General features: G+C 40.9%; 1 protein-coding gene across 4 annotated transcripts in view; it reads left to right on the top strand.

Annotated features, from left to right (window-relative positions):
• Positions 1-25527, top strand: part of SLC25A26 (solute carrier family 25 member 26) — a 91742-nt gene that overhangs the window by 55783 nt on the left and 10432 nt on the right. For 2 of the 4 annotated variants that reach the window (XM_062585428.1, XM_062585425.1), the window contains exons 6-7: positions 8274-8318; positions 20359-20428. In XM_062585428.1, the coding sequence (XP_062441412.1) occupies positions 8274-8318; positions 20359-20428 (115 nt within the window). The remainder of the gene's footprint in view (positions 1-8273; positions 8319-20358; positions 20429-25527) is intronic. The other 2 variants (XM_062585429.1, XM_062585426.1) reach the window with 1 other exon arrangement.

Here is a 25527-nt window from a genome sequence, read left to right as displayed (position 1 = left end):
ATTTGCTGGATGAAGCACTACTCTGCCTTATGAAACAAACATACCATTTAATTCTTAGTGCTCAGGTCCTTGCATCGTACTCAAAAAATCTCTTTTGAGGAACTTTTCAATTATGTGGTATTGAAAATCTGTCAGTCAAATGCCTTCCTGTAAATTTATTTTCTTGGATTAGATTTTTATATTTTTGTACTTGGAGGTCTCACTTGGTAGTTACCTTTATAAGGCATTTTTGTAATTATTGTCAAATTAAAAATAATGCGTGTATGTAAAATGTATATGAAACGTCTCAAAGTTACAGAATTGAAGTGCTGCTCTGAATAGCAGTGCATAACTGTATGTGTCCACATATTTGTATAATAGTTTCTCCAAATGTTAGGCTTTTCCTTCAGAAGACTTTTTCCAGAAATGTTGTATTCCATGCTCCAGGGTTCTGATGTTATGTTTTTTTCATGAGAAGATTAAGCCTTCATGGTCCTAAACTCAATGCATGTGCATGACTTAAAGGCATTACCTACCAATAAATAGGAGATTAGCTGCGGCTTGTGTATTTCCTGATCAGTTCACGTTTTTTCAGATGGCTCGTTGTTATCCTGTTTCCTTTAACGATGGGACACTTTAATGAGTTTGCCATCTGACATACATCTGCTTCCTGTTAAACAATACCTTCATTCTTCCAGAGCTGCTAAACTCATCTTTTAGCCTACAAGATTTTTATCTGTGCCTTAAAAACAGTGTGTACAAATTGACATTAGCGTATTTGCTTCGTTGCTGAAGATTTTTTATGTGTTGTTTTAAAGATGGAATAACAAAGCGGGCATCTCCTTCTGGGCTCCTCTCTTGGAGGCGGGGAGAAGGTGGCCAATATTTGCCTTTTTAGGGCCTGATCAATCCCAGTCCTACTTGAAATCCAGTAAGATCAATTTATTTGGCTAACTTTAGACAATTTCTAATACAGCTTTTCTGTCCTTACTGTGAAAGTATGGTGCTGATGCAGAAGATGAGATTTTAAAGGCTGCTAATATGTTTCTTTGTTAATTTGTTCCTTTGTGAAAACAGCTTCAATAGCTAGATGAGATTTCTCTCCTGTTGTGAAAGGTTAAAGCCTTCTGTGGTCATCAGGCTCTCTTTACACAGACTCAACACAAGATAGGTTCCTAGATCTGCCTCTGTGCTTCTCTTATTCCTATGTGTTGGGAACACACAGTCATGGCAGATCTCTGTGTTTTTTCCCTCTCTAGTCCACATTGCTTCTCTGGAAAAACTTTTTTAACCTCTTTTTTTGTTTCATCAAACTATTTTTCTAGTGGAGGGGAAACTGGATAGAATTTCCCTTTTATAATACATTTTTTATCTGTCTCTGCTTAATACCCTTTTTATGTTCCCCTTCTAATCAGTGTGCAGCGCTGTTGAAAAGAAAAACCTGTTGAATGTGAACTTCTATCACATAGGTCCAGAAGACATCTGTGATAATGGCTTGTAACCAAATTAAGCAACCCTGCAGGGCATGTAATGTTTTGTCTCATAAAGGAATTTACTTCCAAACATTCACATATGCCAGGTGACAGGTGGAATTACTTTGGTTTTAGAGCTGGAAAAACAGAGGAAGCAAGGTGCAAATATTTATTTGAGGATTAGTGGATGTTTGAATCAGAATAATGCTTACAATTCAGGTATTTTGTATTTCTGCATTTTTACAGCTTGTAGTTGTCTCCCCAGCTCAAACAGCGGTTAATGTTAATTGCTTGAAAATGAGGGAACTGCAGATTACCTTGGGCAGTTGCTGGTTTATTGACCAAAACCTGTGTTTTAATAGTATTCCTGGCAGTGTCAAGGTTGGTGTTTCTGCCGTCGTGAATGCTGTCTATCTGCCCCTGGCAGTGCTGCGGAGTCACACATTCGACACTGAAAGATTTTCAAAGTTGTTCGCTGCAAACGCAACTTCAGAGTTTTACCTGTGATGGCCCTGCTTTCTCCTACGCTCCTACTGCTCTTTGGCTTTGTGAAGTTGTGGAGGAAGTTGCTGTTTGTGGACTTGGGGTTTCATTGTGTTCCTTAAGAAGTAGAGCCAGAGATGGTCTCCTTCTGGTCATTGTTATACTAGAGTTGTCATGTTTGCTTGAAGATTCTTGTTTCTAATTGCCTCAGTGTTTATTAGCAGAGCCGTCTATCATTTTTTAACATATAAACTTGTCTGTTCTTTCACTATGCTCACTCCTTTCATCTCTCAAAGCTGCAGAACGCAGCTGATGGCCTTGACAGCCTTTCATTCATGTTAAGATTACAAATTACCTTCATTAGGTTCCTTGTGGAGTCTGCAGTTTATCAAGTAGGATCTGGGAGGCAGTATTAATTGAAGCTCTACAAGAAAAAAAGTTGACTTTGTCAGCTTCAGGATACTGCTGAAGGTGGCTGTGCCGGGTTCTTCTACACCTTCACCTTTAGTCTGTACTGTGGAAAGCTACAGTGCTTTATATCGCACTATATATAATTATGTCTATTGGCACGACCTCTGACATAACTGAGGGAGAGGCTTGCTTCATCTCATGCTCTCTCTGCAAATCCTATTATGGGGAAAGTTTATTTATAGTTAGAATGTCAGTGTATCATAACCCAGATGTATTGTGCAAGTGCATGAAGAGTTTTAAGAGGACAAGACACTGAACCAGATTTACTGTGGTGGTGAACTGCAATGTTTTGGTGTTAACTGGTGGGTGGATAGAGTTGTTTTATTGTGCTGTAATGTGTATTTGAAAAGAACCAACTCTCATAAAGGGACTGATTTTAAAAAAAAACAAGAAAAAGAAACAAAAACCTAAAGCAAAAAAATAAATGAAAGGTGAAAGAATTATGATGGAGAGACCTCAGTTGGCACCTACAGTTCAGCTTACTGTGGTGGCATACTCCGTACAGAAATGCTAGCATTGCTGAAGCCTCTATTTGTGAGCCTCATTAAAGTGCTTGCAAGTGACAGGTTAGGTGCAGTTTCAGAAAATTCAGTGCTAGCTTCAGTAAGTTCTCCTGATGCTGGCAGCTGTTCTTGCCATTGGCCTTTATGACATTAGAGCTCCCAAAATTTTCTTCATAACCATCAACTTTTCGGCCGTTGTTAATGATGTAGGGAACAGTGAAGGTATTGGGGAGAACAGTTTTAGGGACAGAGATACAGTTTTGGGAACGTTGAGAAAGCTCTTACTAGGTGAGCCTGTTTCCTCCGCTGGCTTTTTAGCAGATCTCTCCGTCGGTATTTACTCTAATGTTAGCGAAAACAGATAGCTTGTTCGAAGAGCACAGCCCCACTGAAGTGGAGACAGAGAAAACCTGAATAAACAAACATGTGCTGCAGATTAGTAAGAACATCTGTAGATTTTATATTGTTTTAAGAACACATACCACACAGCTTTTCGTTTCTTATGCTTTTCTAGTTTCTCCTTTTCTTTCTGTCTCTCTATTTTCTTCTTCTTTTTAAATATATTGCTAATAAAGGTTGGAGGTAGAAAGCACAGCTGGACTCTGCATGACATGCCACTGTTTAATTTCTAGCTTGGAGGATGAGAAGAGTAGTAGTTTTATTGTATGCTAGAAGAGAATAAAGCCACATGCAAATTCCAGCCATGAACATCTGTTTCCTCTTTATGTGAAAGAATCCTCGTATTTTGAAGGGAATCCCAGTTTTGAAGGGACTGATGAGGGTTCTTTTTGTTGTTGTTTTTTTTTCTTCCCTTTCTCCTCCCCCTAGTCTCTCTTCTTTTCTTTGCAACTCCTTCAGCATTCCCTCCCTGCTGTCTGGCTGCTGAGTTTCCTCCTGGAAGATGTCAGCTTGCAATTCAGCATCACATATTGAATGGTGGAATTTTGAATTACTTAAAAAGGTTGTGTTATAGTTATGAAGACTGTTACCACTGCATCTGTGTTCAATGTTGATGCATTTCTACAGGCCTAATTTCAAGCTCCTCCTTCAATTTTTCTAATTTAATTAAACAGTATTTGATGAAATTTCTCTGTTTGGAGATAAAGCTCTAGTACATGCAAGTTTTTTTTTTTGTTTGGTTTTTTTTTTTTTTTTTTTTTAGAATTGGAGATTTATTTTTCTGTTTCACTGTCTGTGAATTTTAACTGTTTCTGGAAGTTGCTTATAAAATAATCTTTTAAAATCCTTCTGTGTGAGGAGAATTATGTAGGTCTGTAAAAGTGAAAAGAATCTGCAACATTTGCTACACTAAGTTAGGTATCGGGTGCTAAAGAAGGGCCAGATTAACTGACAATTTCGCTAACCTATAAAACATTTTACAGTAATGATACAGCTGTCTGGGAGCTTTACACCTCTTCTCCTTCTCTTCTCCTTCTCTTCTCCTTCTCTTCTCCTTCTCTTCTCCTTCTCTTCTCCTTCTCTTCTCCTTCTCTTCTCCTTCTCTTCTCCTTCTCTTCTCCTTCTCTTCTCCTTCTCTTCTCCTTCTCTTCTCCTTCTCTTCTCCTTCTCCTTCTCCTTCTCCTTCTCCTTCTCCTTCTCCTTCTCCTTCTCCTTCTCCTTCTCTTCTCCTTCTCCTTCTCTTCTCCTTCTCCTTCTCTTCTCCTTCTCTTCTCCTTCTCCTTCTCCTTCTCCTTCTCCTTCTCCTTCTCCTTCTCCTTCTCCTTCTCCTTCTCCTTCTCCTTCTCCTTCTCCTTCTCCTTCTCCTTCTCCTTCTCCTTCTCCTTCTCCTTCTCCTTCTCCTTCTCCTTCTCTTCTTCTCGCACAATTATATAACATCAAGCCAGACATGAGAACTGGTACTCTCTGTCTATTTTGTACGAACATCAAATGAGAGGTTGGTGGAGCTCGCCAGGGTTTCGTATTTGCTGGCAGAAAGTTACCCACATGTGTGGACCACATTTTCATTGTTGCCTTAGCCTATTTCAGGCATAAATATCGCTGCCTGGCATGGTATGATTCTGTTCATTGCTGAAGAGCTTTTCTTTTAAAAAGAAAAATGTGAAATGGAATCAAATGGTAAATGCTGCAATTGTTCAAATTGAGAATTGTCCCCAAACTGAGAAATTTTTGTGACTTCTGTCATGGTAGAGGAATAAAGGCTCATGTGACATCCAAAGACTTTTTCATTATTGGATGAATTACACTTGCAGAGATATTTCTTTTTGCATATATTAATCCTACTTTTGGGTGTAGGCTGTTTAGTCTAGTTTCTTCGGGAAACTATGCTTATGCAAGCAGGGTGTATGCATGTATGAGCACACACCAGTGTGTACAGCTCAGCCATTTCTTCCTGCCCAATACCTTCTGGTCCTGTTGGCCACAGAAATGTGGCAGAAAGGCAGAGGCTGCAAAGAGAAGTTTAAACTCCCATATGCTTCTTAAAAATAGGGGAGTGAGGGGAGAGTATAAGTAATCTGAGGGTTTGAGGAAGCCCTGCAATGTGAACCTAACTTCTAACAAGAACTGCAGGATCAGTATCGCAGACAACTGTGAAGATCCTGGTCGTGGGAAGAATGCTGATCTCAGCATTTAAATTTTTAGGCTTTGGAGAATTTGATGACAAAAAAACCTATGGGAAGCCAGACTGTGTTTAGCTTCCCTGCCCATAAAACTGCTTGTGTGGATTTTGTTTTTAAATCAGGATGTTGTCAAGCAGGCTAGGTTGGAGATTTTGAAGATGGAGAACATTTCTTGTTAGAATCTTCTGAGTGCAAGTGAAGGTGCTTCATTGTTTAGTTTTGGTCCTTCCTTGTTTGTTGGTTTTTGTAAGTTTTCAAATTCTATTAAAGTCTGATTTATAAAAGTTGAGGTCCTTATCTTGCACATCCCAGGAAGGATGGAGCCTCATGACTGTTAGATCGCACTGACCTGTGTCCTAACCCTTTCCAGTGATTTTGGTAGGCCATGTGTTGCAGCATTTTCTGAGACTCATGGGGAAGTGAAAGCGATAATATCCGTCCAGTTCTGATTCCTGCTAAGCAGGACACAAAAAGCGAACATCACTAATGCTGAAAAACAAACAGCAGTTGTGAACAAATTTCCTCTTTGCCTGAAATGCTGCTAGCTAGCAATGGAGATAAAGAGTTTTATGTAAAAAAGCTTCCCTTGTTGTCTTATTAACAGCTGCATAGTTTTACCACTTATTCACAAGTGTAGAAAAACAGCACTTTGAGACTGTGTATTTGAAAGCTTACTTTGTTTGGTATACAGTTGGATGGAGCATTTCCTTTTCTCTTCTTAACAAATTTGAAGCAAATGTAGTGGATATTGTTTCTCCCCCCTTCCCATTTTTTGACTTAGATAATAGAATATTATGTTGCTTTTCATTTTACATTGCAAAGAAATCATGCCATTTAACTCCAGTTCAGCAATGATGCAGCAGCATGTGGAGATACATATATATATATATGTATCTTCTCATAAAGGTATTACTGCACATTACTGTCAAATAGCTGGACTTTTCACCTAGTATTGAAAACAAAATGTAATTGCCACACTAGAGTTTCAAAGCCCTGATAAATAAGAGCCATGTTTGACCTTTATTGTGGGGCTTTGAGATGCCACCAGGGATATTGCTCACTGTTCAAGATGACAAATTTCCTCTGAGATTTCAGTTTGTCAGCTCGATGTACAGGAGTGACATTGATTTCTTCTCACTGCCATTTCCTGCCTGAATAGATAACAAATTTTCTGTGGCAGGTGTCTGTCAAGCTTAGTTTTGCCTGGCAGATTAACCTAATAGACTCATTTATTAATCATTAGTTGCAACACAGTGAAGCAGACAATACTCTCTAACTCTTGTGTTGTTCAATAGATGTACCGTTTCAAACTTCCTTGGTATAAACTGAATTTAAATGTAATATGCTGCTCATATCTCTATATTGAATGTTTTTAATGTGCCATTATGTATGTTACAAACAGTAAAGATTTATGCGTTAACTAAGTATGGCCCTTTTTGAGCATCTACTGCTTCTTATGACAAAAGGTGCGTATGTGCTTTCTAAGACTAATCAAATAACACAAGAACTGTAAAATCAGTGCAAATAAGTGAAAATATAACCCAACATGAACCATGTTTGAGGACATGAAAATAAGAGAGTAGGAGAAGAAAGTAGATACTTGGAAGGAGATCTAAAATTGGGACTGACTGGCTGTTGAAGTGGGGGAGATAATGGAGAAACATTTAGTAAGGGGCAAAAAAGAGCTACAGATGCAGCTGCAGTACAGTTCTGGCACAAGTTTGTATTGCTATGGGGACTCCTTCCTCCAACATGTCTTGAGACAGAGAATGGGACTGGAGATAGCGAAGGCAGGATGAGTACCAGAGATGAGCATTAGAGAGGACTTATCAGAGCACTGAAGAAATAGGAAGAGCCAGAAGAACTTAACAGTAAGACTGGAGGAGTAGAAACTCCAAGAAAAGGCAAAACCATGAAAAATAATGGCTTCTTGTTGTTCCTCTCTGTTTTCTTAGCCCTTTCTTCATGGGTGAAAACTGACTAATTACATGTGTTAGTGCTGCACAGCTTACAGTGCTGGAGTAGAAGTGTTCGGTGTGTTAGGAGGATTGGTTATGAGGCATTTATCAGGGCCAAAGCAGTGAAGGAGCTGGAAATGCACAGACACTGCTGGGGATGCATAGCAGAACTAATGAGCCTAGCTAGAGATGCTGACTGTTGTTGGACAGGACCACCTCTCATTATAGGTGATGAGTGAAGGGAGAACCACAAAGCTTCTCCTTGGGGGTTTTGGTTGGGTTTGGTAGCTGTTTACAACCTGCTTTTAATTCTCAAGGGATCTCGTTAATCTGAGATCACTGGGAGATGTTCAAAAAAGTTTCCTTCTGTTGCTGATGCCCCATTTGCAAAGCCTTGGTTAGAGCAGAGCTGGTTTTTAAGCCCATCGTTTGTGTGTATTACTGAAGATGATTCTTTGCCAGGCAGTGTTCCTGGCCTTGAGAGTGTGTTACTTGAACCATCCTGATGGCTCTCTTGGCAGGGACTCAAACCAAAAATGTCCCTGTACTAGATCATACAGCTTATTGCTCTTCAAGGCCACCCTGGTAACGATACATTAACCTCTCAGCAGGGAATGTGATAAACAAAGCAAAACTGCTTTAGTGAATCCAGTCATTTAATGGCAGCATACATAAAGTGTCCTTAAAGATTTGTAAATGCAGTAAGCTGCAGTTCACTACTGAACAATAACTGTTTCTAATTTAGCCAGTCGAGAAACATGTCAACCTAATTTGCTTTTGTAACATTGTGGGTTTTTTTTCTTTTTTCTTTTCCCGTCTTCTCTCCAGATTCCTTTCTCTCTGGTACAATTTCCGCTCTGGGAATCCTTAAAGGTAAGTCCTCTTTAATGACAGAAATATGTAATGTGTCCCACAAAGGCTTTTTATGGTAATTTACCTAACTTGGTTATCACATCCATGGACACAGCATAGTCATGCTATAGACTATGCTGTCCAACATAGTATGTACCAAGCTGCCTATGCTTGGTGAAGGTCTTTTGCCTGAATCTTGGAAAAATAGCAGGAATCATCTAAATCTTGGTATGTGGCATGAAGACTAAATCTTACTCCCCAACATGCCAGAAATCTTATTTGCTGCCCTAGCTAATTTTATTGATTGAAGTAGAATGGGAGTTATTTGAATTGTATGATAATACTTTATTATTTTTATTTAAATTTTTTAGCATATTAATCTTTAAAATAACAGGAATTGTGACTGGTGCAGAGAAAGCTGATTGAGCCTGTTTTTGAAGACAGGGAGAGACTCAGTATATCATTGACAAGCTATTTTGATTGGCTTTGTATACTTTATTTGAAAGGTCATTTAAAGAAGGTGTCAGTCAGATGATATTTTAATAGAGCAGTCTTTCAGAATGATGCACTGTTCTCCCACCTGCTGCTTGCTTTGTTTATCATGGACAGAGTCAGGGTCTAATGTTTAGAGCACAGTGCTGGCTTTGAAGCTGTGTAATTTCTCAGTCCCTCTGTTTTCTCTTTAAATGGTGATGCTGGTTACTTACTCACTGCAAAAGAATAAAGGAAGCTAGAGTTTTCTGTATTTTTCTGGTGCTTTGAGGTTCTGAGTTCAAAGCATGGAAAACTATTGCAGAACTTTAAAAGCACTATAGCAAAATGTAATATTTATGAGAGAGGCAGATAAGAGAGAGAGAATAATTTTCTTTTTGTTCAGGTGCTGGGCTTCTGAGAAAGTCTGCCTTAAAGCATGATCAGCTATTTTCTAGCAAAATGGTAGGCAGAGGCAGCAACAATACTGGTTCCCTGGATAGGCTCAGCAAAGTCTGTAGGCCCTTTCCCCAGAGGAGGCAGATTCAGAGCAGATCCAGTTTACATTCAAACTTTTGGTACTTTCTAGAGAGAGCAGAAGTTGTGCTGGTGGTTTTGGTGATTTGGATGCTTGCTTCCCTGGAACTTAGTTGAGCCTTCAGAGTAATTCCCCATAAATGCTGAGCAGCTGTCAGCCGTTAACTATTTGTCTTTCACTACCAACCACTCTACAGCCTGTACTGTGTGTTGCATTGCTGGGCCTTTGCTCCATTTTGCCCTCAGAGGCTGTGGAGGCTTGGCTTCGTGCCTTCCTCCTCACTATTCTGGCATTCCAGCACCCCTGCAGATGCTCTCCATGAGGACCCAAGCTGGGAAGAGGTAATGAAAAGGATGGGAGCTGCTGACAGGCTTCCTCACCCCTTGCTTCTCCTAGTTAGGAAGGGTGGCTTTATGTTCTCCTTGGTTGTCACAACAGCTAGTCTTTTCTCTGTGTAGCAGTAAGTTAGATTTTTCTAGGAGGATGAGCCCACACTCTGAGCATTAGCATCTAGAGGCTTCAGTGGGAGTCCGGTACCCTATGCTCCACTGTCGTTTGCAGAAAGCAAAGGTTGTCCCAAAGAGCTGGCACTTCAGATGTAAGAGGAGTCCACTGGTAGGAGGAGTGTGAAATATGAGCATTAATAAAAAATGAGCTGGATTTTGTAGGTCCTTCATGTGCTCAGCCTGATGCAATTTCTGGGTATTGTCCCATTGCACAGGGTAGCTTTGGCTGCCTTATTAGGAATCTGTTTCCCTGCCAGTGTCTAGGAGCGGCTTTCTGTAAACTCTGCCGTAGTGATGCTGCTGTGACCTGCTGAGTGTCAGTGCAGCAGCCTGCTCTGGGAGCAAGAGATGGCAGAAGTTAAAGAGAGAAAGTACAGTGTTTTCTCCAAAATCACATTAAATGGCAACATCATGGAGTTGTTTTCAAAATGTAAAGTTGTTGTACCTAGTGTTCCCGTAGCTGTGGCAATAAAATGTGTTGTTTAAAGTGCAGGCTTAAGGAAGACAGTTTGAATAAGGGAGTGAATCACTAGAATGAGACATTGTGTTTAATCTAAAGAGGTCAGTGCAGATCTGAAGAAAAAACAAATCGGGTTGGTTTGTTCCGTGGACAGGTTGCAACATATTCTTCTGCGTATGGAACTGAGAGTAGAAATCCACAAAAATCCATCTTGCGTGGTTCAGTCACTTTGGCTCAGCACATGGAGAGAGCTCAAGGTTTGTCACATCAAAGCCGGGCAATGAAAGTGAGATACATTTTATTTAGCTGAATTAAGCTCTTAGAAAGCTCTTAGCTCTTACTATCTTACCCTGACAGTACAAGAAAGGATGAAAAATGTTGTGGCCCCGTCAACTGGGAGAACAGGGCCAGTAGCATCACTACGAGTCGTGGTAGGACTTCTCAGTAAGAAGAGGCGGGAGTGCAAAGGGCAAGAGATAAACAGTGCAGAGCCCAAACATAGAAGGGTTAACTGATGTTGGTGGTTTGATAACATCCGAGCAACTCTTCTGTGCTATATTAATGGGATTACTTGGGAAGGTAAATACTGAAACAATTATGTATTAAATATGTGGTGTTTGTTTCACAGAGAACAGTTCGAGTGTTGAGACTGGGTGATTTTTATAGACATTGGTACAACGTTATATAAGCTGGTGGATGGTTGTCTCAGTCTTACACTTCTCCGAGCAAGCTAATTTCCTTAAGAATAAGGAAGAAATACCTTCACACTGTAAAGGACAGTTAGTGAGACACATGGAATAAGACCAGAATTTCCTTTTCCTTCCCATATGTGCTGGCTGCAGCCAGCAGAAGATTGTTAGGCTTAAAGAAGCCTAATAAAGGCTGGTCATAGGCAGCGAATCAGGTGTTTCTCTATCCCTTTTTGTTGCTCTGCTTTGCTCCAAGCAGCTATTCATTATGGTTCCAGCTGGCTCCAGCCACTTAGTTTACAGGCACAATTTTCTTCTGCTTGTGAATGTAGAGCAGCTGGTCCTGTGTGAGAATAAACTTGCACGCCATGCAGTAATGTAAAGTGAGTTAGAAAAAGGAGAGAGATCACTTAAACTGCGCATGCTGGTAAAGGTGGTATTGCCATGCATAGCAAAAAATAGTTATTGTTCCAAATAGTCTTTATTTCTATTTAGGTTAGTGACTCTTAGATCACAATGACTTAAGAAGCAAGAATAAAAAAATGATGGTGACTTTAATTAAAAAAACTCTCATATTTATTTTGATACAGCATCCACTGGTATTATGTGTGTTTTACATATGTCCTTTCTCTTCCCAAGGTTCAAAAATACAGCAATTCTTCCTTCCCCCCTTCATTCAGTTTATGTACAGATTATTGATATAAATCAAGAGAGAGAAGGACACTGTATTATGATATATTACATATCAGGACAGATGTAATTCTTTGCTAGGGTGATCTAGTGTAGTGCTCCTCTGTCTTTGCAGCCTCGGCTGTACTTCACTTGGCTAAAACAATTTTGGAGTCTCCTCAGAGTCTGGGAAGAGAAGGGGTGCTTCAAGTCTCATTCGCTGCCTGTAACAGCAACCGTGGAAGGAGCACGCTGGCTGATTACCACTGCAGCAGTTTGATCAGATTTAAACTCTCTTAGATGGGACTAATGCTTCTTGAGCCCTTCTCAAAGCCAACTGGCCAGGAAGAAAGACAGCAGAACATAGGTGCAGTATGCTTCTAAAACTGATATGCCATCCATATCAATTCTATTTTTAGAATAACATTGTAAAATACAGTTCTTCTGCATATTGCCCTGGAATTTCCAGGGTGCCTCTGAAACTTGCTTTTGAAATACTGTATGTGTTTTCTTCATTGTGGAAATCTCAGATTATAGGACTGCATTTTTGAAGTGAGATTTTTTTGTGGGTTATAGGGAGTCTAGCCCGTCTCGCTTGCTTTGACTCTGCTTCTGGGAGTATGTAGTCTCCACTCATCTGAGTATAGCAGTAGAAAGTTCATCACTTCTTCATTAGCGTATATTTTGCTCTGTTTAGGTGTTTTTTTCTCTATAATTTCTGAGCGTCTATCAAAAGCATTTCGAAGATTTATTCATTTGTTCCATGTTCCATTTTATCCCATAATTCATCTGTTTTAGATCTTACTGAGAATGAAGACAACTTAAATATCTGTTTTAGGGATATTGCGGAAATACAGGGCATCAGTTTGTTCAACAAAACAGGGGTTTTGAAAAATCAGAATCAAGAACTCACTGACTAGTTTGAGTGCAGCAACATCTCTTCAAAAATGCCTGCTTCTTATGGCTAAGTGGAAATGATCAACCGAAAATCTGAGTGTCCCTAGGACAGCAATGCTTTGTATAAGATGAGCCTTTCTCTTAGGTGAAACAAGGCTCAGAGCTCTTGGTTTTTATATTTCTTTTTCTTGGCTGTTGCTTCAGAGCCAGTAAGAGTTACTCCAAAACAGCCATAAATGGAGAATGCTCTCTTTATAGACCAAATATATGGTATGTCTATAGAAAGGCTCTCTGATAGTCTGTGAGGGAAGGAGCAGATAGGGCAGGAGGACATAGATCTCAAATTAGTGTAACTGAAAAATAAGATTTTTTGTTTGTTTGTTTAAAGACAAAAAACAAGCGTAGTATAGTGGGAACCTGTTGTGTTTTCCATTAGACACGTCTGATTCTGAGATGAGACACTTGCACATTGCTAAGAGTATGTAATGTCAGGGTCATGCTGACTTCACCCTCCAGAACGTGTGCCAAAGAATGCTGCTCTTGCACATGCAGCCTCTCTAGGAGGGCTGTCACAGACTGTGCTGCTTGGCTGGCCTGGCTCCTGGAGGCAAGATAAAAATCTTGGACTGAATACACTGAAGGTGAAGAGCTGGCTTTTATGGCACTGAATGGAGCCAGAACTTCCCTTAGTCTTAGTGATGGGCAAAACTCAAAGCTCTTAGACTTTCTGCAGTTATAGCTCACTTACAGCTAAAACCAGTGAAAAAGAATTATGTAGGATGAGTTTGCTCAAAGCTCCAAGTCTCTCAAATTAGCAGGTATTTTGTTGCACTGTCAGGGTTAATAGCTAGAGAGAGAGAGCTGAGATACATGGGCAGATCTCTCTTTGGGGATTTTGCAGTGACTGTGCTGGCATGTGATAGCAGCAAAAGGCCCTGAACAAGCAGAAGATTGCCCCAAGAGAAGCAGCGGAAGAGTGTGTGCAGGCACTTGCCACCCGGTGAAATGGCCAGGGCATCGCAGTGAGGGGAACAGAGAGAGTCCAGCTGTTCCTCCATGAGGTTGAGTAGTGACAGAGGGATCATTGGGTCAGAGCAGGAGGTCTCTGTGTTTGTTCCTGAGCTGTTTTCTCTGCACATACTGAAGAGACTTGGGACTGGGTTTACATGTACTCGGGCCCCTTTCTTTTCTCTCTAGAGAAACGCAGAGCTCGAGAAACTTGCTGGTGGACTGGACTCTAGATCTAAGTGGAGGCACTGAGCACACGTGCTCATTTGCTTGGTCCTCTGGGTCCTCCCCTCCAGGACTCTCTGCTTCTGGCGGCCTCTCAGGCAGCCTGCTTTGCAGTGTAGAGTGTGAAAAAGTCTGGTTGTGAGGGTGGGCTCAGGCCTGCTTGTAATCGTCAGTGCAGAGGTGCTTTCGAGACATACCCTGAGGCATGCTGTGCAACGACTGTTTAGTGGGTTTCCATCTTGTTTGGAGCTCGTTGCACCTGATTTTTAAAGTTAATAAGAACAAAAAGTTTACAGAATGCCTCTGCCCAGGCAGCTGGGGTCCTGAGCAGTAATACGTGTTTATAACTCCACCATTCAAACAATAAACCACATGCTATTTCCCTCCTAAAATTTACAATCAAACCTGTTGCTGTTTAACAGAATAAGTAGAAAATAGGCGTGTGTAGCCAAACAGGGACTAAAATGGCTTTCCCTGCTCTATACTTAGGTGACAGCTTTCCCTTTTTCCTGCAAAGCAGTCTAGTATTTCTTTTTTGCTGTGCTCGGCTGCATGTAAGTCAATAGTAAATGAAACCCAGGCCCAGCTTTAAACCCATTTCCTTGCAAGCAGCGTAATAAGTGCTTTACCATACCTCGCTCCCTCTTTGAGTACCGATCAGGCTGATTTAAGGATTAAGTCCTAATGGTTAAATAATGCTAACGCGTCTGCCATTTGCTTAGGTGCTGTATCACGAAAACAGATTTGCGCTGCGGCGTTTCAAGGCGTGATGTAACTTGCAGCCCGTGCGGAGCGCGCATTCCTTTAGCATAACGGCTGCATTTTTCGCACAAAAGAACAATGTAGCCAACAGCTGTTCAGCAAACAGCCCTCGCTTTATTAGTGTCACAATAACTGTCATTCACATGGCCTTTAAGCACAGTCGAAGGAACGCGCTCCGCCATCTGCACCGAAGAGCAAGAAACAAATGCGATCATTACTTAGAGCGCTGCAGACACGTCTGAAAAAGTCAGATGGTCTTGGATCGTCAATGCGCTGTTTGAAGCAGCAGAAGTAAAACAGACTCGCGCGGTTTATGGATACAGGGCCGGATTGTGATGCTCTTGATCATGCTTCGACCGTGAGCAGTTCTCTGGAAGTCACTGAGCCTGCCAGTGATGTCTGGAGATGTTTTTGGTAGAATATAGATGTAATCAGTTTAAAAGGACTCACCATTTGACTCATATGCTTTCTTCTTGCTGAAGAGTCTTCAAAGACTGATATAATTCTTCCATGTAGTGTATTCACACAAGTCAACATGGAGCTCATATTTATTAGCAGGTAATAGCAGTGCACCTGCTCAGAGAAAGTTGTTCTAACTGTGAAGTAATTTTTTTAAATTGCTTTTTCCTTCACAGACACATAGCTTCACACTGTGGAAGCTGAGAGTGTCTGGTATATTATTCTCTGCCTTGCCATGGCAGCGCTGATTTGAAGACAGTTTTTTTTTTTAACCAGGCTTTTAGCACATCCATTTTGATTTACATTCAAATGGGTCACAGACATCAATGCAGTATTATATGGGGAGAAAAAGGGAATGAAATGCTTTTAAAATGAAAAATACGCTGTTGCATGTAGGCCAACCTTTTCTCTCTTTCTCTCAATTTATCTGGGATTTGGGTGGGTTTAAGTTCTAGGGCCAAATTCACTGCTGGCATAAGTGAGCATAACTCCATTAGTGTGATAGCAGTCTCAACGTTTATGTCAACAGTGAACTTAGATCACTGAATTTTTCCCATGTTAGGGCTTGCATGTTTCTTGCAAGATAATATACACATGTACTGCACATATGCTGCACATATGCACATAAAAATTCACTGAGGAGGACATTTAGCTCATTGCTTTTCCATTTTATGTGTAGAAATTGCAATCTGCTTATGAATTCCTTGCTTCTCCTGTAGCTAATGTGCCATGCATCTGTAAGGACCAGCCATGCAAAATGCCATGTTGCAAGTAAAATACCTAGTAGCAAAGGCAAGCATGAAGAATACTTTTCTTTCTTCAGTCTGCAGGATTATGCATACACACAAATCAATATGATTAATTCAGAGAATTTTTTCCACTCTTGTGTTATCATGAAGTTGAACACTGCCTAGAACAGAGGGGTGCATAGAAGTACTACAGATGCTTATCATTGGAGTGAATTGTAATATTTACTCAGCTGCAGACATGAAGTTTAGAGTATACCATGAGCCCTGCTTGCCTCTTAATGACTGAAGAATGATAAGGCATCTGCCTTAGACGCGTCTTGTTCTCTCCTGTGCTTCTTGCAGCTTTTGAGATGTATTGGCTTGGTCATCAGGTGTGAGCGAGGGATGTGAGTGTTGCACTTTCCTAGTGTCTCTGTAGCCTGAGGGTCCTGAACATACAAACCAAGACTCCGCTATGCTGCAAGCACAAAGCCGAAAGATGATCTCTTCCCCAAACGCTTGCCACAAATGTAAAGTAAAGATGGCAAGCACATAGGTAACAAGTTATGTGAACTAGTAAAAAATTATTGGCCAGCTTGAGGCCAGCTGTCTTCAACATATGTGGAGCCTTGTCAGTGCCATTCTCCTGTAGGCACCATAAAATCCCTCCTATATTTCAAAGAGATGATCTTTTCTTTTTTTGTTTGTTTCTTAGCGATTGAAAGGCCTTTGATATATCCTAATACTGTTCCAAAGTGCCTTCTGCTAAGTAAAGTGTGGTGTCCAGGTGCTCTTATATTCTTCTATTAAAGCAGCTAAATAATGATCATGATGAGAAATAGAGGAGTGGCCTATGGGATGGAATGAGGTGGGATCAGGAGAAAGAAAAGCTTTACTTTTCTTTCACTACTTAAATGTAAACTTGAACTCTTCTCTGCAAACATTGTCCCTATAAATACTTGGAAATCTGCGTTCAGGCTTCCCACTGTGTTCGACCCCTTGGGGACACACTTGCTGTATTGCTTTACACGGTACAGCAATGCACAGCGAGTTTTACATATATATCACATAGGAGTGTTTACAAAAAAAATTAGCATGTGATTGAGCTGGGAAGCTGCAGAGGGCCCCAACTGTACAAGTTTCCATGCGCTTCAGCCAGAAGATTTATTTCCAATTTGTTATTCATAAGGGAAGAGCGAGAGATTGGGATGGGGTCCTTTGAAGTGGGAAACAAAGTCTTCTATTCAGCCTTCAGCTTAATAGAATACACATGACACAGGCTTGGCATGGCGGCCTGCTTTCATGTAATGTGCTCGCTGTCGTTTTGCTTTTTCTAGGCTGTGAATACTAGTGGGAATGGGTATTGCCCAGAAAAGTCTCATTATCTCATGCTGCCTTCTGTAGGATAAGCCTAGTGTAATCAGGTGGGAACTATTTGTGGGGAGGGGGAGAACCAGGCTGATCAAATTGTGGCAATTATGTTGCTAATAATTCCCTGTTTATACTATCATGCTAAAATGACACATGTAGAAAAAGCAGTGTAATTACAGTGCTTATGCAGGCTGTTTGCAGGCACCTCTGCGTGTGCTTAACCAGCTCTGGGGCTCTGAAAGGGGGGGGGGGGGGGGGTCATGAAACATGGGCTTTAATCCTGCCTCTGACACTAATCTGCCGCGTGGCCTCAGGCACATCGCTGTGTATCTCCCAGCTCTGGCTGGGCTCAGTGGCAGGGCGGATTGAGGGAGAGCTCCTCTGAGCTGGTACAGCATCTAGGGTAGTGGAGCTGTAACCGAGGCACAATGTCGCTGCAGATAACAAGCAGTTCTTGAGCAGAAGTCAGTATTTTGAAGATGCGTGATAATTGCATGTATTTCTTTTCAGGAATAAGGCTGTAGTTTTTGCCTGTTTTTTCAAGCGTCTAAGAGCTTCTATGCTTTGCTCTTTATTGTACTAGGTGTAGCACAAAGTGAAATGTTTTTAAAGACCTGACAAGCCCATCTTGCTGTAAAGCCTCGTCAATTAGTGGGTCCCTGGGCTAGAAGAGAAAACATGTGTGACCTTCAACACATCAGTTTGGCCTGCAGCGTGAGTGTGGTTAGGAAGAATGTGGGCCAGGAACTTGCTTGTCCTCTTGGCCCTGTGACACTCGTTCCTTTTGGTTTCCCCTCCTTCAGGGCTGCTGCACTCATTCCCCACTTCTCTACTTTGTATGTTCAGGTCTGGAACTCTGAGTGAATCACTGAAATCAGAGATGGAAAGAAATGTATGAGGTCATCTCAGCCAGCCCTTGCCAATGCAAGATGATTCCCTACAGAAGGATCTTTGAGTGCCTTCTAGAGTCTATTTTTAAATGACTTAAAGGAGAGGGCTTTCCTCTCTTCCCTGGGGAGACTGGCTCCACAGTTCAATAGACCTCACTGTTGGGGAATTTTCTTCCTGTTCTCCAGCCTCAATTCTCCTTTTGCCTAATTTAATTGAACTGTTCCTAACTCCACCCTTCTAAAAAATTTTCCATATTGCATGACTCTTGCAATTACCTGTTGTCAATTTGGAAGCTGAACAGATGGAGAATTCATCAGTGTGCCTTGCTTGGCAAGTTCTGTACTCTTTGATTTCCTAGGACAGTTCTGTACAGGTTCTATCAGAAACTAGATTTCAGAGCTGCATGCCAACAAATAGGAAAATAGCAATGACCTTTTGCTGCTTTTTTGGGCAAGGCCATTAACATAAATCCTCTCCTGACTAAGACCAGACTGGCCTTCCAGCAAAGCCATAGAAGTCTACATTAATGTTCTAGCTTTCCTGTTAGTCCTCCAGCACATCTTCTGTAGTGGTTTTTGCATAACAAAAGTAACTGTTTTGAATTCCAGGGTCTAGCTGTAGATATATACATACTCGGGGAATGTTTAATTAAAAAACACAGTTTCTCTGTTTCTGTCAAGTGACCCAAGCACTTAAATTTCTAAATCTTGATTTTCAGTTTGAGTTTTTTTGAGCACCTGAGGTTTTAGGAGAGCAGGTTTTGAAAATGGGATTTATGCACTTGACAATACTTAGATATTTTGGAAAATAGCACTCTTTGTCTTATGGGATGTGCATGTCCTACAGCAGGACCAGCTTGCAAGAAAACAGAATGTCCAAAGAGTATAAGTTATTCCAGAAAAGCTACTTAATGGTTTGAAGAATTATGATTCCTTATTTATTTATTCATGGGATGAAAATCAGTTTTTACTGTGGGTGACAGTGGAATAGAAACGCGTACTGAAAACACCAGGAAAAAGAATGACTAGCATTAAAGACACTGAAAGCCCTTTAGTGCTTTCGTAAAGCAGAGCTGCAGCTATTTAACTGTGGCAAGATACCAAACATCATTGTGGCTGGCCATTGTTTTTTGAACAGTTTGATTTTTAAAACATTCAACTAAAGTATAAGCAGCAGCCAAGTTGGAACATGTGAGTCACAAGGACAGCGCATTAAATGAAGAGTCAGCAAAAAAGGGAAGCAAGGATCCTATTGCCCCAGTGGACTGTGGTCATATTGCAGGTTGGGAGGCTGAGAGCAAGAACTCAGCCTAGCGTGGCTATCAGGTTGCTTTCAAGAATATTTTATAGCATAGAAATAATACGGCTTTTTTTAAAAAAAAGTGAGATAGTGCCACAGCTATAAAATAGAATTATTGATTTCTCTGCGGTGGGGCTCAGAAGGGCCAAAGATCTCATGCCTTTCCACTAAGCGCTGCTCTTAACATAACAAAATGGAAATCCCTGCTCCAGAGAACTTCCACTGTTAGGCATTTGAGGAGATGGAAAAGGGGGAGATGAAGTGTGCCTGGAGGAGGAGGGAACAAGGTGACCGTAGCTGGCGTAATAATAAAACACCACCCCAGCATGCCTTGGCCTTCGTTGCTGATACCAATCTGACTCATCAGACTATGTTTGACTTGATCCTTAATACTTGTTTTTAGAAGGCACCATTGGTGTTAGTGGTTTTAAATGTGCATGTTTAAATGACGTTATGAATTAAATGGATTGGAGCATGGTGTGTGGGAGCGGTGGAGGGAAGAAGGGTGTGTGGTCCCTAATGACGCCAAGTGGAAAACAGAGACACACCTGCCTTGCAATAGAATGGGAGTGATAAGAGTGAGTTATTAACGATGGGGTTTGGGGGAGGCAGGAAGCAGAAGGGGCTGGTTTACAAAGTGTAGAGGGGGGCAAATGGGATTCTTACCCCATGGAGCCAGGGACCATTTGTTGGATGGGGGCATTTGGTGCAACTGGGCTGAACTGGTACTGGATAGTGCGTGACCCCTCTCGCCCCCACAATGGTCTGCTTTGCACTGTTTTATCTGCCAAAAAGAAAATAAACTCACAAAGTATTTGCTAAGTTGCATGGCCACAGGCTTAAATACATACATATGAAATCCCTGAAAGCAATTTACTTCAAGCCCTCCTCAGTTCCAGACATCTTTCTCACTCCATCTGCTTGTTTGAGTACACAAGTTTCCTGGGAAAAATCACTTATTACATCACTGAAAAATGCCACAAAAATAGCTTTTCACTTAAGTTCCCATCCTCAGAGTTAACTCACATGGGGATCAGATAGATTCAAACATTTAATAACTTTTTATTTTCCTTTCTCTTTAAACACAGGATCTCTGGTCATGGAAGCAGGGTCACGTGGTGGATTCTTGGCAGTCAGCAGTCTGTGGAGCTTTTGCAGGTGCAAAGGATTATATGTTATACTGGGAAAGACTAAAGAAGAAAGGGAAAAATGTGCAAATCTATTAAGTATAGCAGAACAACATTCTTTTGTAACTCAAGTTTGTTTAGAAGAAAATGAATCCAGTTGTTGTTTGGAAGAAGGAAAATCAGCAAAGGAAAGAGAAGGGGAGAAAAAAAGACAGACTCAAACAGGGTGTCTGTTTGAAAGACAACCAATTTGTTTTTGACAAATTTCTGTTATTTAAAAGCCAGGGGCCTGTCAGTCAGGCTTTGCGATTATTTCAAAGTTGATTTGTGAAATGCTCATCCAGGGGAAACTTTGCCTGGGTGCGGGTTTGTGCAGCTGTCTGCTCTGAGCAGGTCCCCAGGGGCTGAAGTGATTGCAGTGAGAGGCCGTGATTCACCGTTCATGTGACGGCTCTGACAGCCGTGTAGATTAACTAGAGTCAGGAGAGCAGAGGCTAGCACTGCACCAGCCCCAAGGCAAAAGCCTTCTGCAGGAAAGAAAAAAAAAAAAGAAAGAAAGAACCTGAGGACAAAACATCTGGGCAATCTCCAGACACTAGAGCAAGAATAAAGAGTGGCAGAATACAACACTGCACTATTTATTACCAAACAAGCCAGAAGTTAATTGAATTCTTCAGGAGGCTTCTTTCTTGACTTTAGCTTACTGTAGCTGTTTCAAAAAAAATAAAAATAAAAATAAAAAAAAAAAAAAAAAAAAAAAAGAAAGATCTACCCCCCACCCCCCAAAAAAAAAAAACTCATTTAATGACTCATCAGTATAGCTGACAAGTTAGAGTGAGGAGAGACTCAACTGTCTTAATAGGAAAAGCAGATTAGTACTTCGCAGATGGATAGCCAGAGCTTTTCCCCAAGGAGCTAAAATACTTTTTAAGATTCCAAATCAGTAACAGAATATGTGGAAAAAATAAATCCTGTTAAAAAAGAAATTATAGCATTTCTTGAAATAGAGATTATCAAAAGCAAAGCTTGTTCTTTGATGACTTAGAAAATCAGAGCCATTACTTTGTATGTAATTTTTTAAAATAAGCTCTGGTAGGGGAATTGAAGTATTAATAGCAGCAGAATTCCAGCAGAGATTAAACTATTGAGACTTCATTTTGATAGGCACTGTGTGTACACATGCTGAGAGAGGATTCATTGCTTTAATTGTGCGCAGTTTAGTAAAGCAGGCACACAAGCTGTGATGGACTAGTTTAGGTAGAATTCATTCGAATTTGGGGTAGAGAGGATATATTATGTGATTTTTTTGTAGTCTCATCCAGCCCAATTTCCAAGTTTATGTAATGGGGAGGGACTTTTATTCTGCCTAAGATCTGGTCTACTTTGGGATTTTATACTGCCTTGATCGGTGCAAACAAAATCAGAGTGCTTGTATTGAAGCAGGGTGTCCTTTCTGTTTTGAAACAAAACAAACTGGCAGACTAAAAATGCTTTCAAATGGACTCTGTACATCTGCAGGTGTGATGGGGATCGTTAATTTAACTCTGATCTTTTTACAGTCATATTGATACAAAACCTGTGTTCAGGCATGTTCAGAGAGCTGGAAAGGTTATCTGATTTACCCAAGGCCTTGAGGAGTAATTTCCTGAAGTCCAATTCAGTGTCTCAATTGGAAATCTAGTGCAATGTCTCCATTTCCTTCTCTGTACATATTGTTTCTGGCCAGTTATGCTTGGACTTGCTGCTGTTTGATGGATGTTTGCTCGTGTCTGCTCACTCTCTAGTAGAAATATTGCAGAAGGAGCTTCCAGAGACACAGTCACGCATGAACGGTTCGCTATGCTTTGGCACACACTTGGGAGACCTAACACTTTGTGCATGGGGAGACACCAGGTTCTGAATCAGCACAGAGACTTCCAGGTTTGTGGTGATGATAGATGAGACAGTTCAGCCTAAATGACTTCAGAGGAACTATTTGCAAAGTAGAAATCTTTGGAGAACTGGAGTCTTGGTAGGTCGTGTTATAATTGGTGATGATATATTCTACTGTAGTGCCTTATGCCTCTAGTTTCATTTCTTCCACCCTGCTTTTTCTTCTTTGTTCTTTCCTTCCTCATTCTTCCCTTTCCAGCAACCATATTTTTAACTTCTTCCATCATTTGTCCTCTGAGAGCTTGCTTCAAAACTCTCAAGATTAAAATTTTTTTGAATCAGAACCTTACTCTTCTATCTCCATTCCCTTCCTCTGTAGATAGGTGATAGGCAGGCCCAGCATTGACCTAATCAGGCACTGCATCCGTTCTGTTACACTGAAAATATTCAGCCCCTTTGCTGAGTGGAGGAGGTGGAAAAATAATTTCTTACCTTCTGAAGATGGAACCCACAGTTAAAGAACACTACCTACCTATTTACAGCTTCAAACAAGGGGAAAAAAACCAAATCAAATCTCTCCCCACCCCAAAACCCCTAGTACCCCTCAAATAAAATGTGCATGTGCATCAGAATGATTTAAATTCACCATATTATAAACCTTGCATGGAAAAGGAGATTATTCAGAAAACAACCTTTAGACGCAGAGATACTATCAAATGCCACCATGGTAGCAGTGGGATGGAGAAATCATACAGACACATTCTTCTCTCGTGTTCTTTGCTTGAGTTCAATACTTACTAAAAATATGTTACAGATCCTGAGGAGCAGGGCTATAAGCTGAAACAAACAAAGAAAAGTCTTGTTTGGCTTCCCTGTATAGCGCACACACACATATATGTTTGTGTCTGTATGTACTTGTTAGCTCCCAGCGAAATAATGGATTATTTGGCAAAGATGGAACAAAGAGCAACAATATATTGAATTCCATCCCAGATGCCTGTGAAATGGCAGCGACTTAAGCCAAAATGCTAGGAGAGGTTTGACTCTTCCTTGTTGTGTGCAGATGTATAAAATATATGTATGCAATCCGCAAGTTTTTTATAGAAATGTAATAGACATGAGCATAAATATCAGTTAGAGATTTGGAATCCTCTCTGTGTCATCTGTTAATAATTTAATCCCTGGAGGCCTTGTCTGGTGTTATGATCATCTCTGGTGTCTTAACTAGTGGAGATGTTTGTAACGGTCTAGGAGAGAAGGAAGTATCTGAGCAGGCGGTTGGAGAGGAGCTCAAGGTAGATCTATATTGTATTTTAAGTCTAAAGTTGTGTTCGAACCAACCTTGCATCTGAGCTGATTGGGTACCAGCCTGGATTTGGGCAGAGGTTTTGACAGGCATGAAGCAAGTGCTGCAGACATGTCCCTGTGCTGCAGACAGACCAGAAGTGTTTTTGTCTATGCCTGGTACTCGAGTCTTTTTTGGGCTTGGCCGACCTAGACAGCCCGTTCTGCCCCTGAATGGTACCGGGGCAGATTGTCCCGGGAGAGGTGCAATGGGATGTTTAATATGTCTTCCATGGAGCTGGGTCCATGGCAAGGAAATTCTGCCATTAACTGTTAACTATTGTTGGGAGAGCAAAACATTGCCCTAAACTAGCAGGGCAGCTGCTGCTTGTCAAAGAACCTGAGTGTCAACTTAGCACAATTGAAAGTTGTCTCTACTAAAGACACCCTCTTTCTCCCAGAACGCGTGGTTTAGCATTAATAATTTATGCTCTGTGGTGACAGAGTCACAGGCAGAGAATAGAGGTGCAAGCCTAGTGAATAATAAAGCACTAACAAGAGCTTTTTGCACATTAACGGAGAAGGTTTCCCATCACTTTTTGTGTTGATTTAATTAACTCTGACAGGATTACATGCTGTGTCTAAAAAGCCTCTTTAACTCTACAGCTCTGAATAAATTTTGGAGTAGTTTTCAAGATTTCCCTTCAGTGCCTTCTTGGACCATGCTTCTAAATCTAAATTGCTAAAATCACTGGAGGAGAAGTGCTTTTTCTCTTGGTACTTTTGCTCAAATCTGGAGAGCTTCTTTCGGGATGGCTTAGCTCTGTCATTATCAAGAGTTACTCTTGCAGTCATAAAGGACCAGGATAAAATTCTCCTTGAAACTTAACATAATTTCAATAAAATACAAGTTCAAATAAGAATTGATTGAATGAAGAGTTCTGAGAAAGACCATCTGTGAATTTGGAAATTTCCTGCTGTGAGAGGATGTTGTGAGGTTTAGTAGGGTAGGATTAGACCTGATGCTACTTAGTGTTTCAGCTTTAATTTGGCATTTAGTGCTAAATCTGTCCTGGGGAACCTTCAGATTCTACAAAAAACAGTAATAAAGACAGGCAATAATACAAATCATCTGGATTTTCTTTTTTTGTTTACCTGAGGTGAGCTGATTCAAACAAATACATTTTAATAGCCAATACAAGTTTGTATCTCTTGAAACAGGCTTGACTTACAGAATAGGGCCAATGTTTTGGAAGGGATGCTGGGGTCAAACTATATGGAAAGTCAGAATCAGGAGAAACCCTTGTAATACCTGGTCAGAAGTGTTCCCTGGGCCTTTTAGAATGAGTGAGAAAAAGCTAAAGTGATGAGGAAAAAAAGATGCAGTGACTGAAAAGGAGCTTGCTTTACTCCCTTCGTAGGATCTCATTTGAGGAGTGTTTGAAAGAACCAGTGACATATTTTGCTATAGCAACAGCGAGCTGTGCAGGCAGCCACCTTACTGCTTGGACTTAGGGTTAATACATGGTTCTCAAGTGTTCACTTTGTGTCTCACTTTGTTCAGATGTTTCTCAACTTTTTATTCAAATGTGACAGCAAAAAAGGGTAGAAAATGCCAATAGGAAACTAGGAGAATACCCAAATCTGCAAGAATTTTTGCTGTTACTGCCCAGTAAAGGGGAGTTGTTCTCTTTGCTTGGCCTCAGTTTAGCAGGTGTCTATCACTATCACTTCCACCAAGAACCGCTCACTGGGGAAATATGCGCAGCAGACGGATTTTCTGTTTAACACTCTGCTCTTAGGAAAATTTAGGCTGCTCAGTTGACTTGTGAATATAGCGTCCATGTAACTTCTTGAGAGGTGGGTAATGGATTTTTAAATACAGTGTGAAGCTCTGTGTTCCCATTAGAGGAGTCTGTCACTCCACTAGAAGTGTTAGCAAGCTAAGAGCTTTCTCCCTACGTACGAATCTGT

This window comes from Rhea pennata, chromosome 12 (genome assembly GCF_028389875.1).
Source record: "Rhea pennata isolate bPtePen1 chromosome 12, bPtePen1.pri, whole genome shotgun sequence".
NCBI lineage: Eukaryota > Metazoa > Chordata > Aves > Rheiformes > Rheidae > Rhea > Rhea pennata.
The sequence above is the reverse complement of the archived record's forward strand: the minus strand, read 5'-3'. Positions and strand labels throughout refer to the sequence as shown.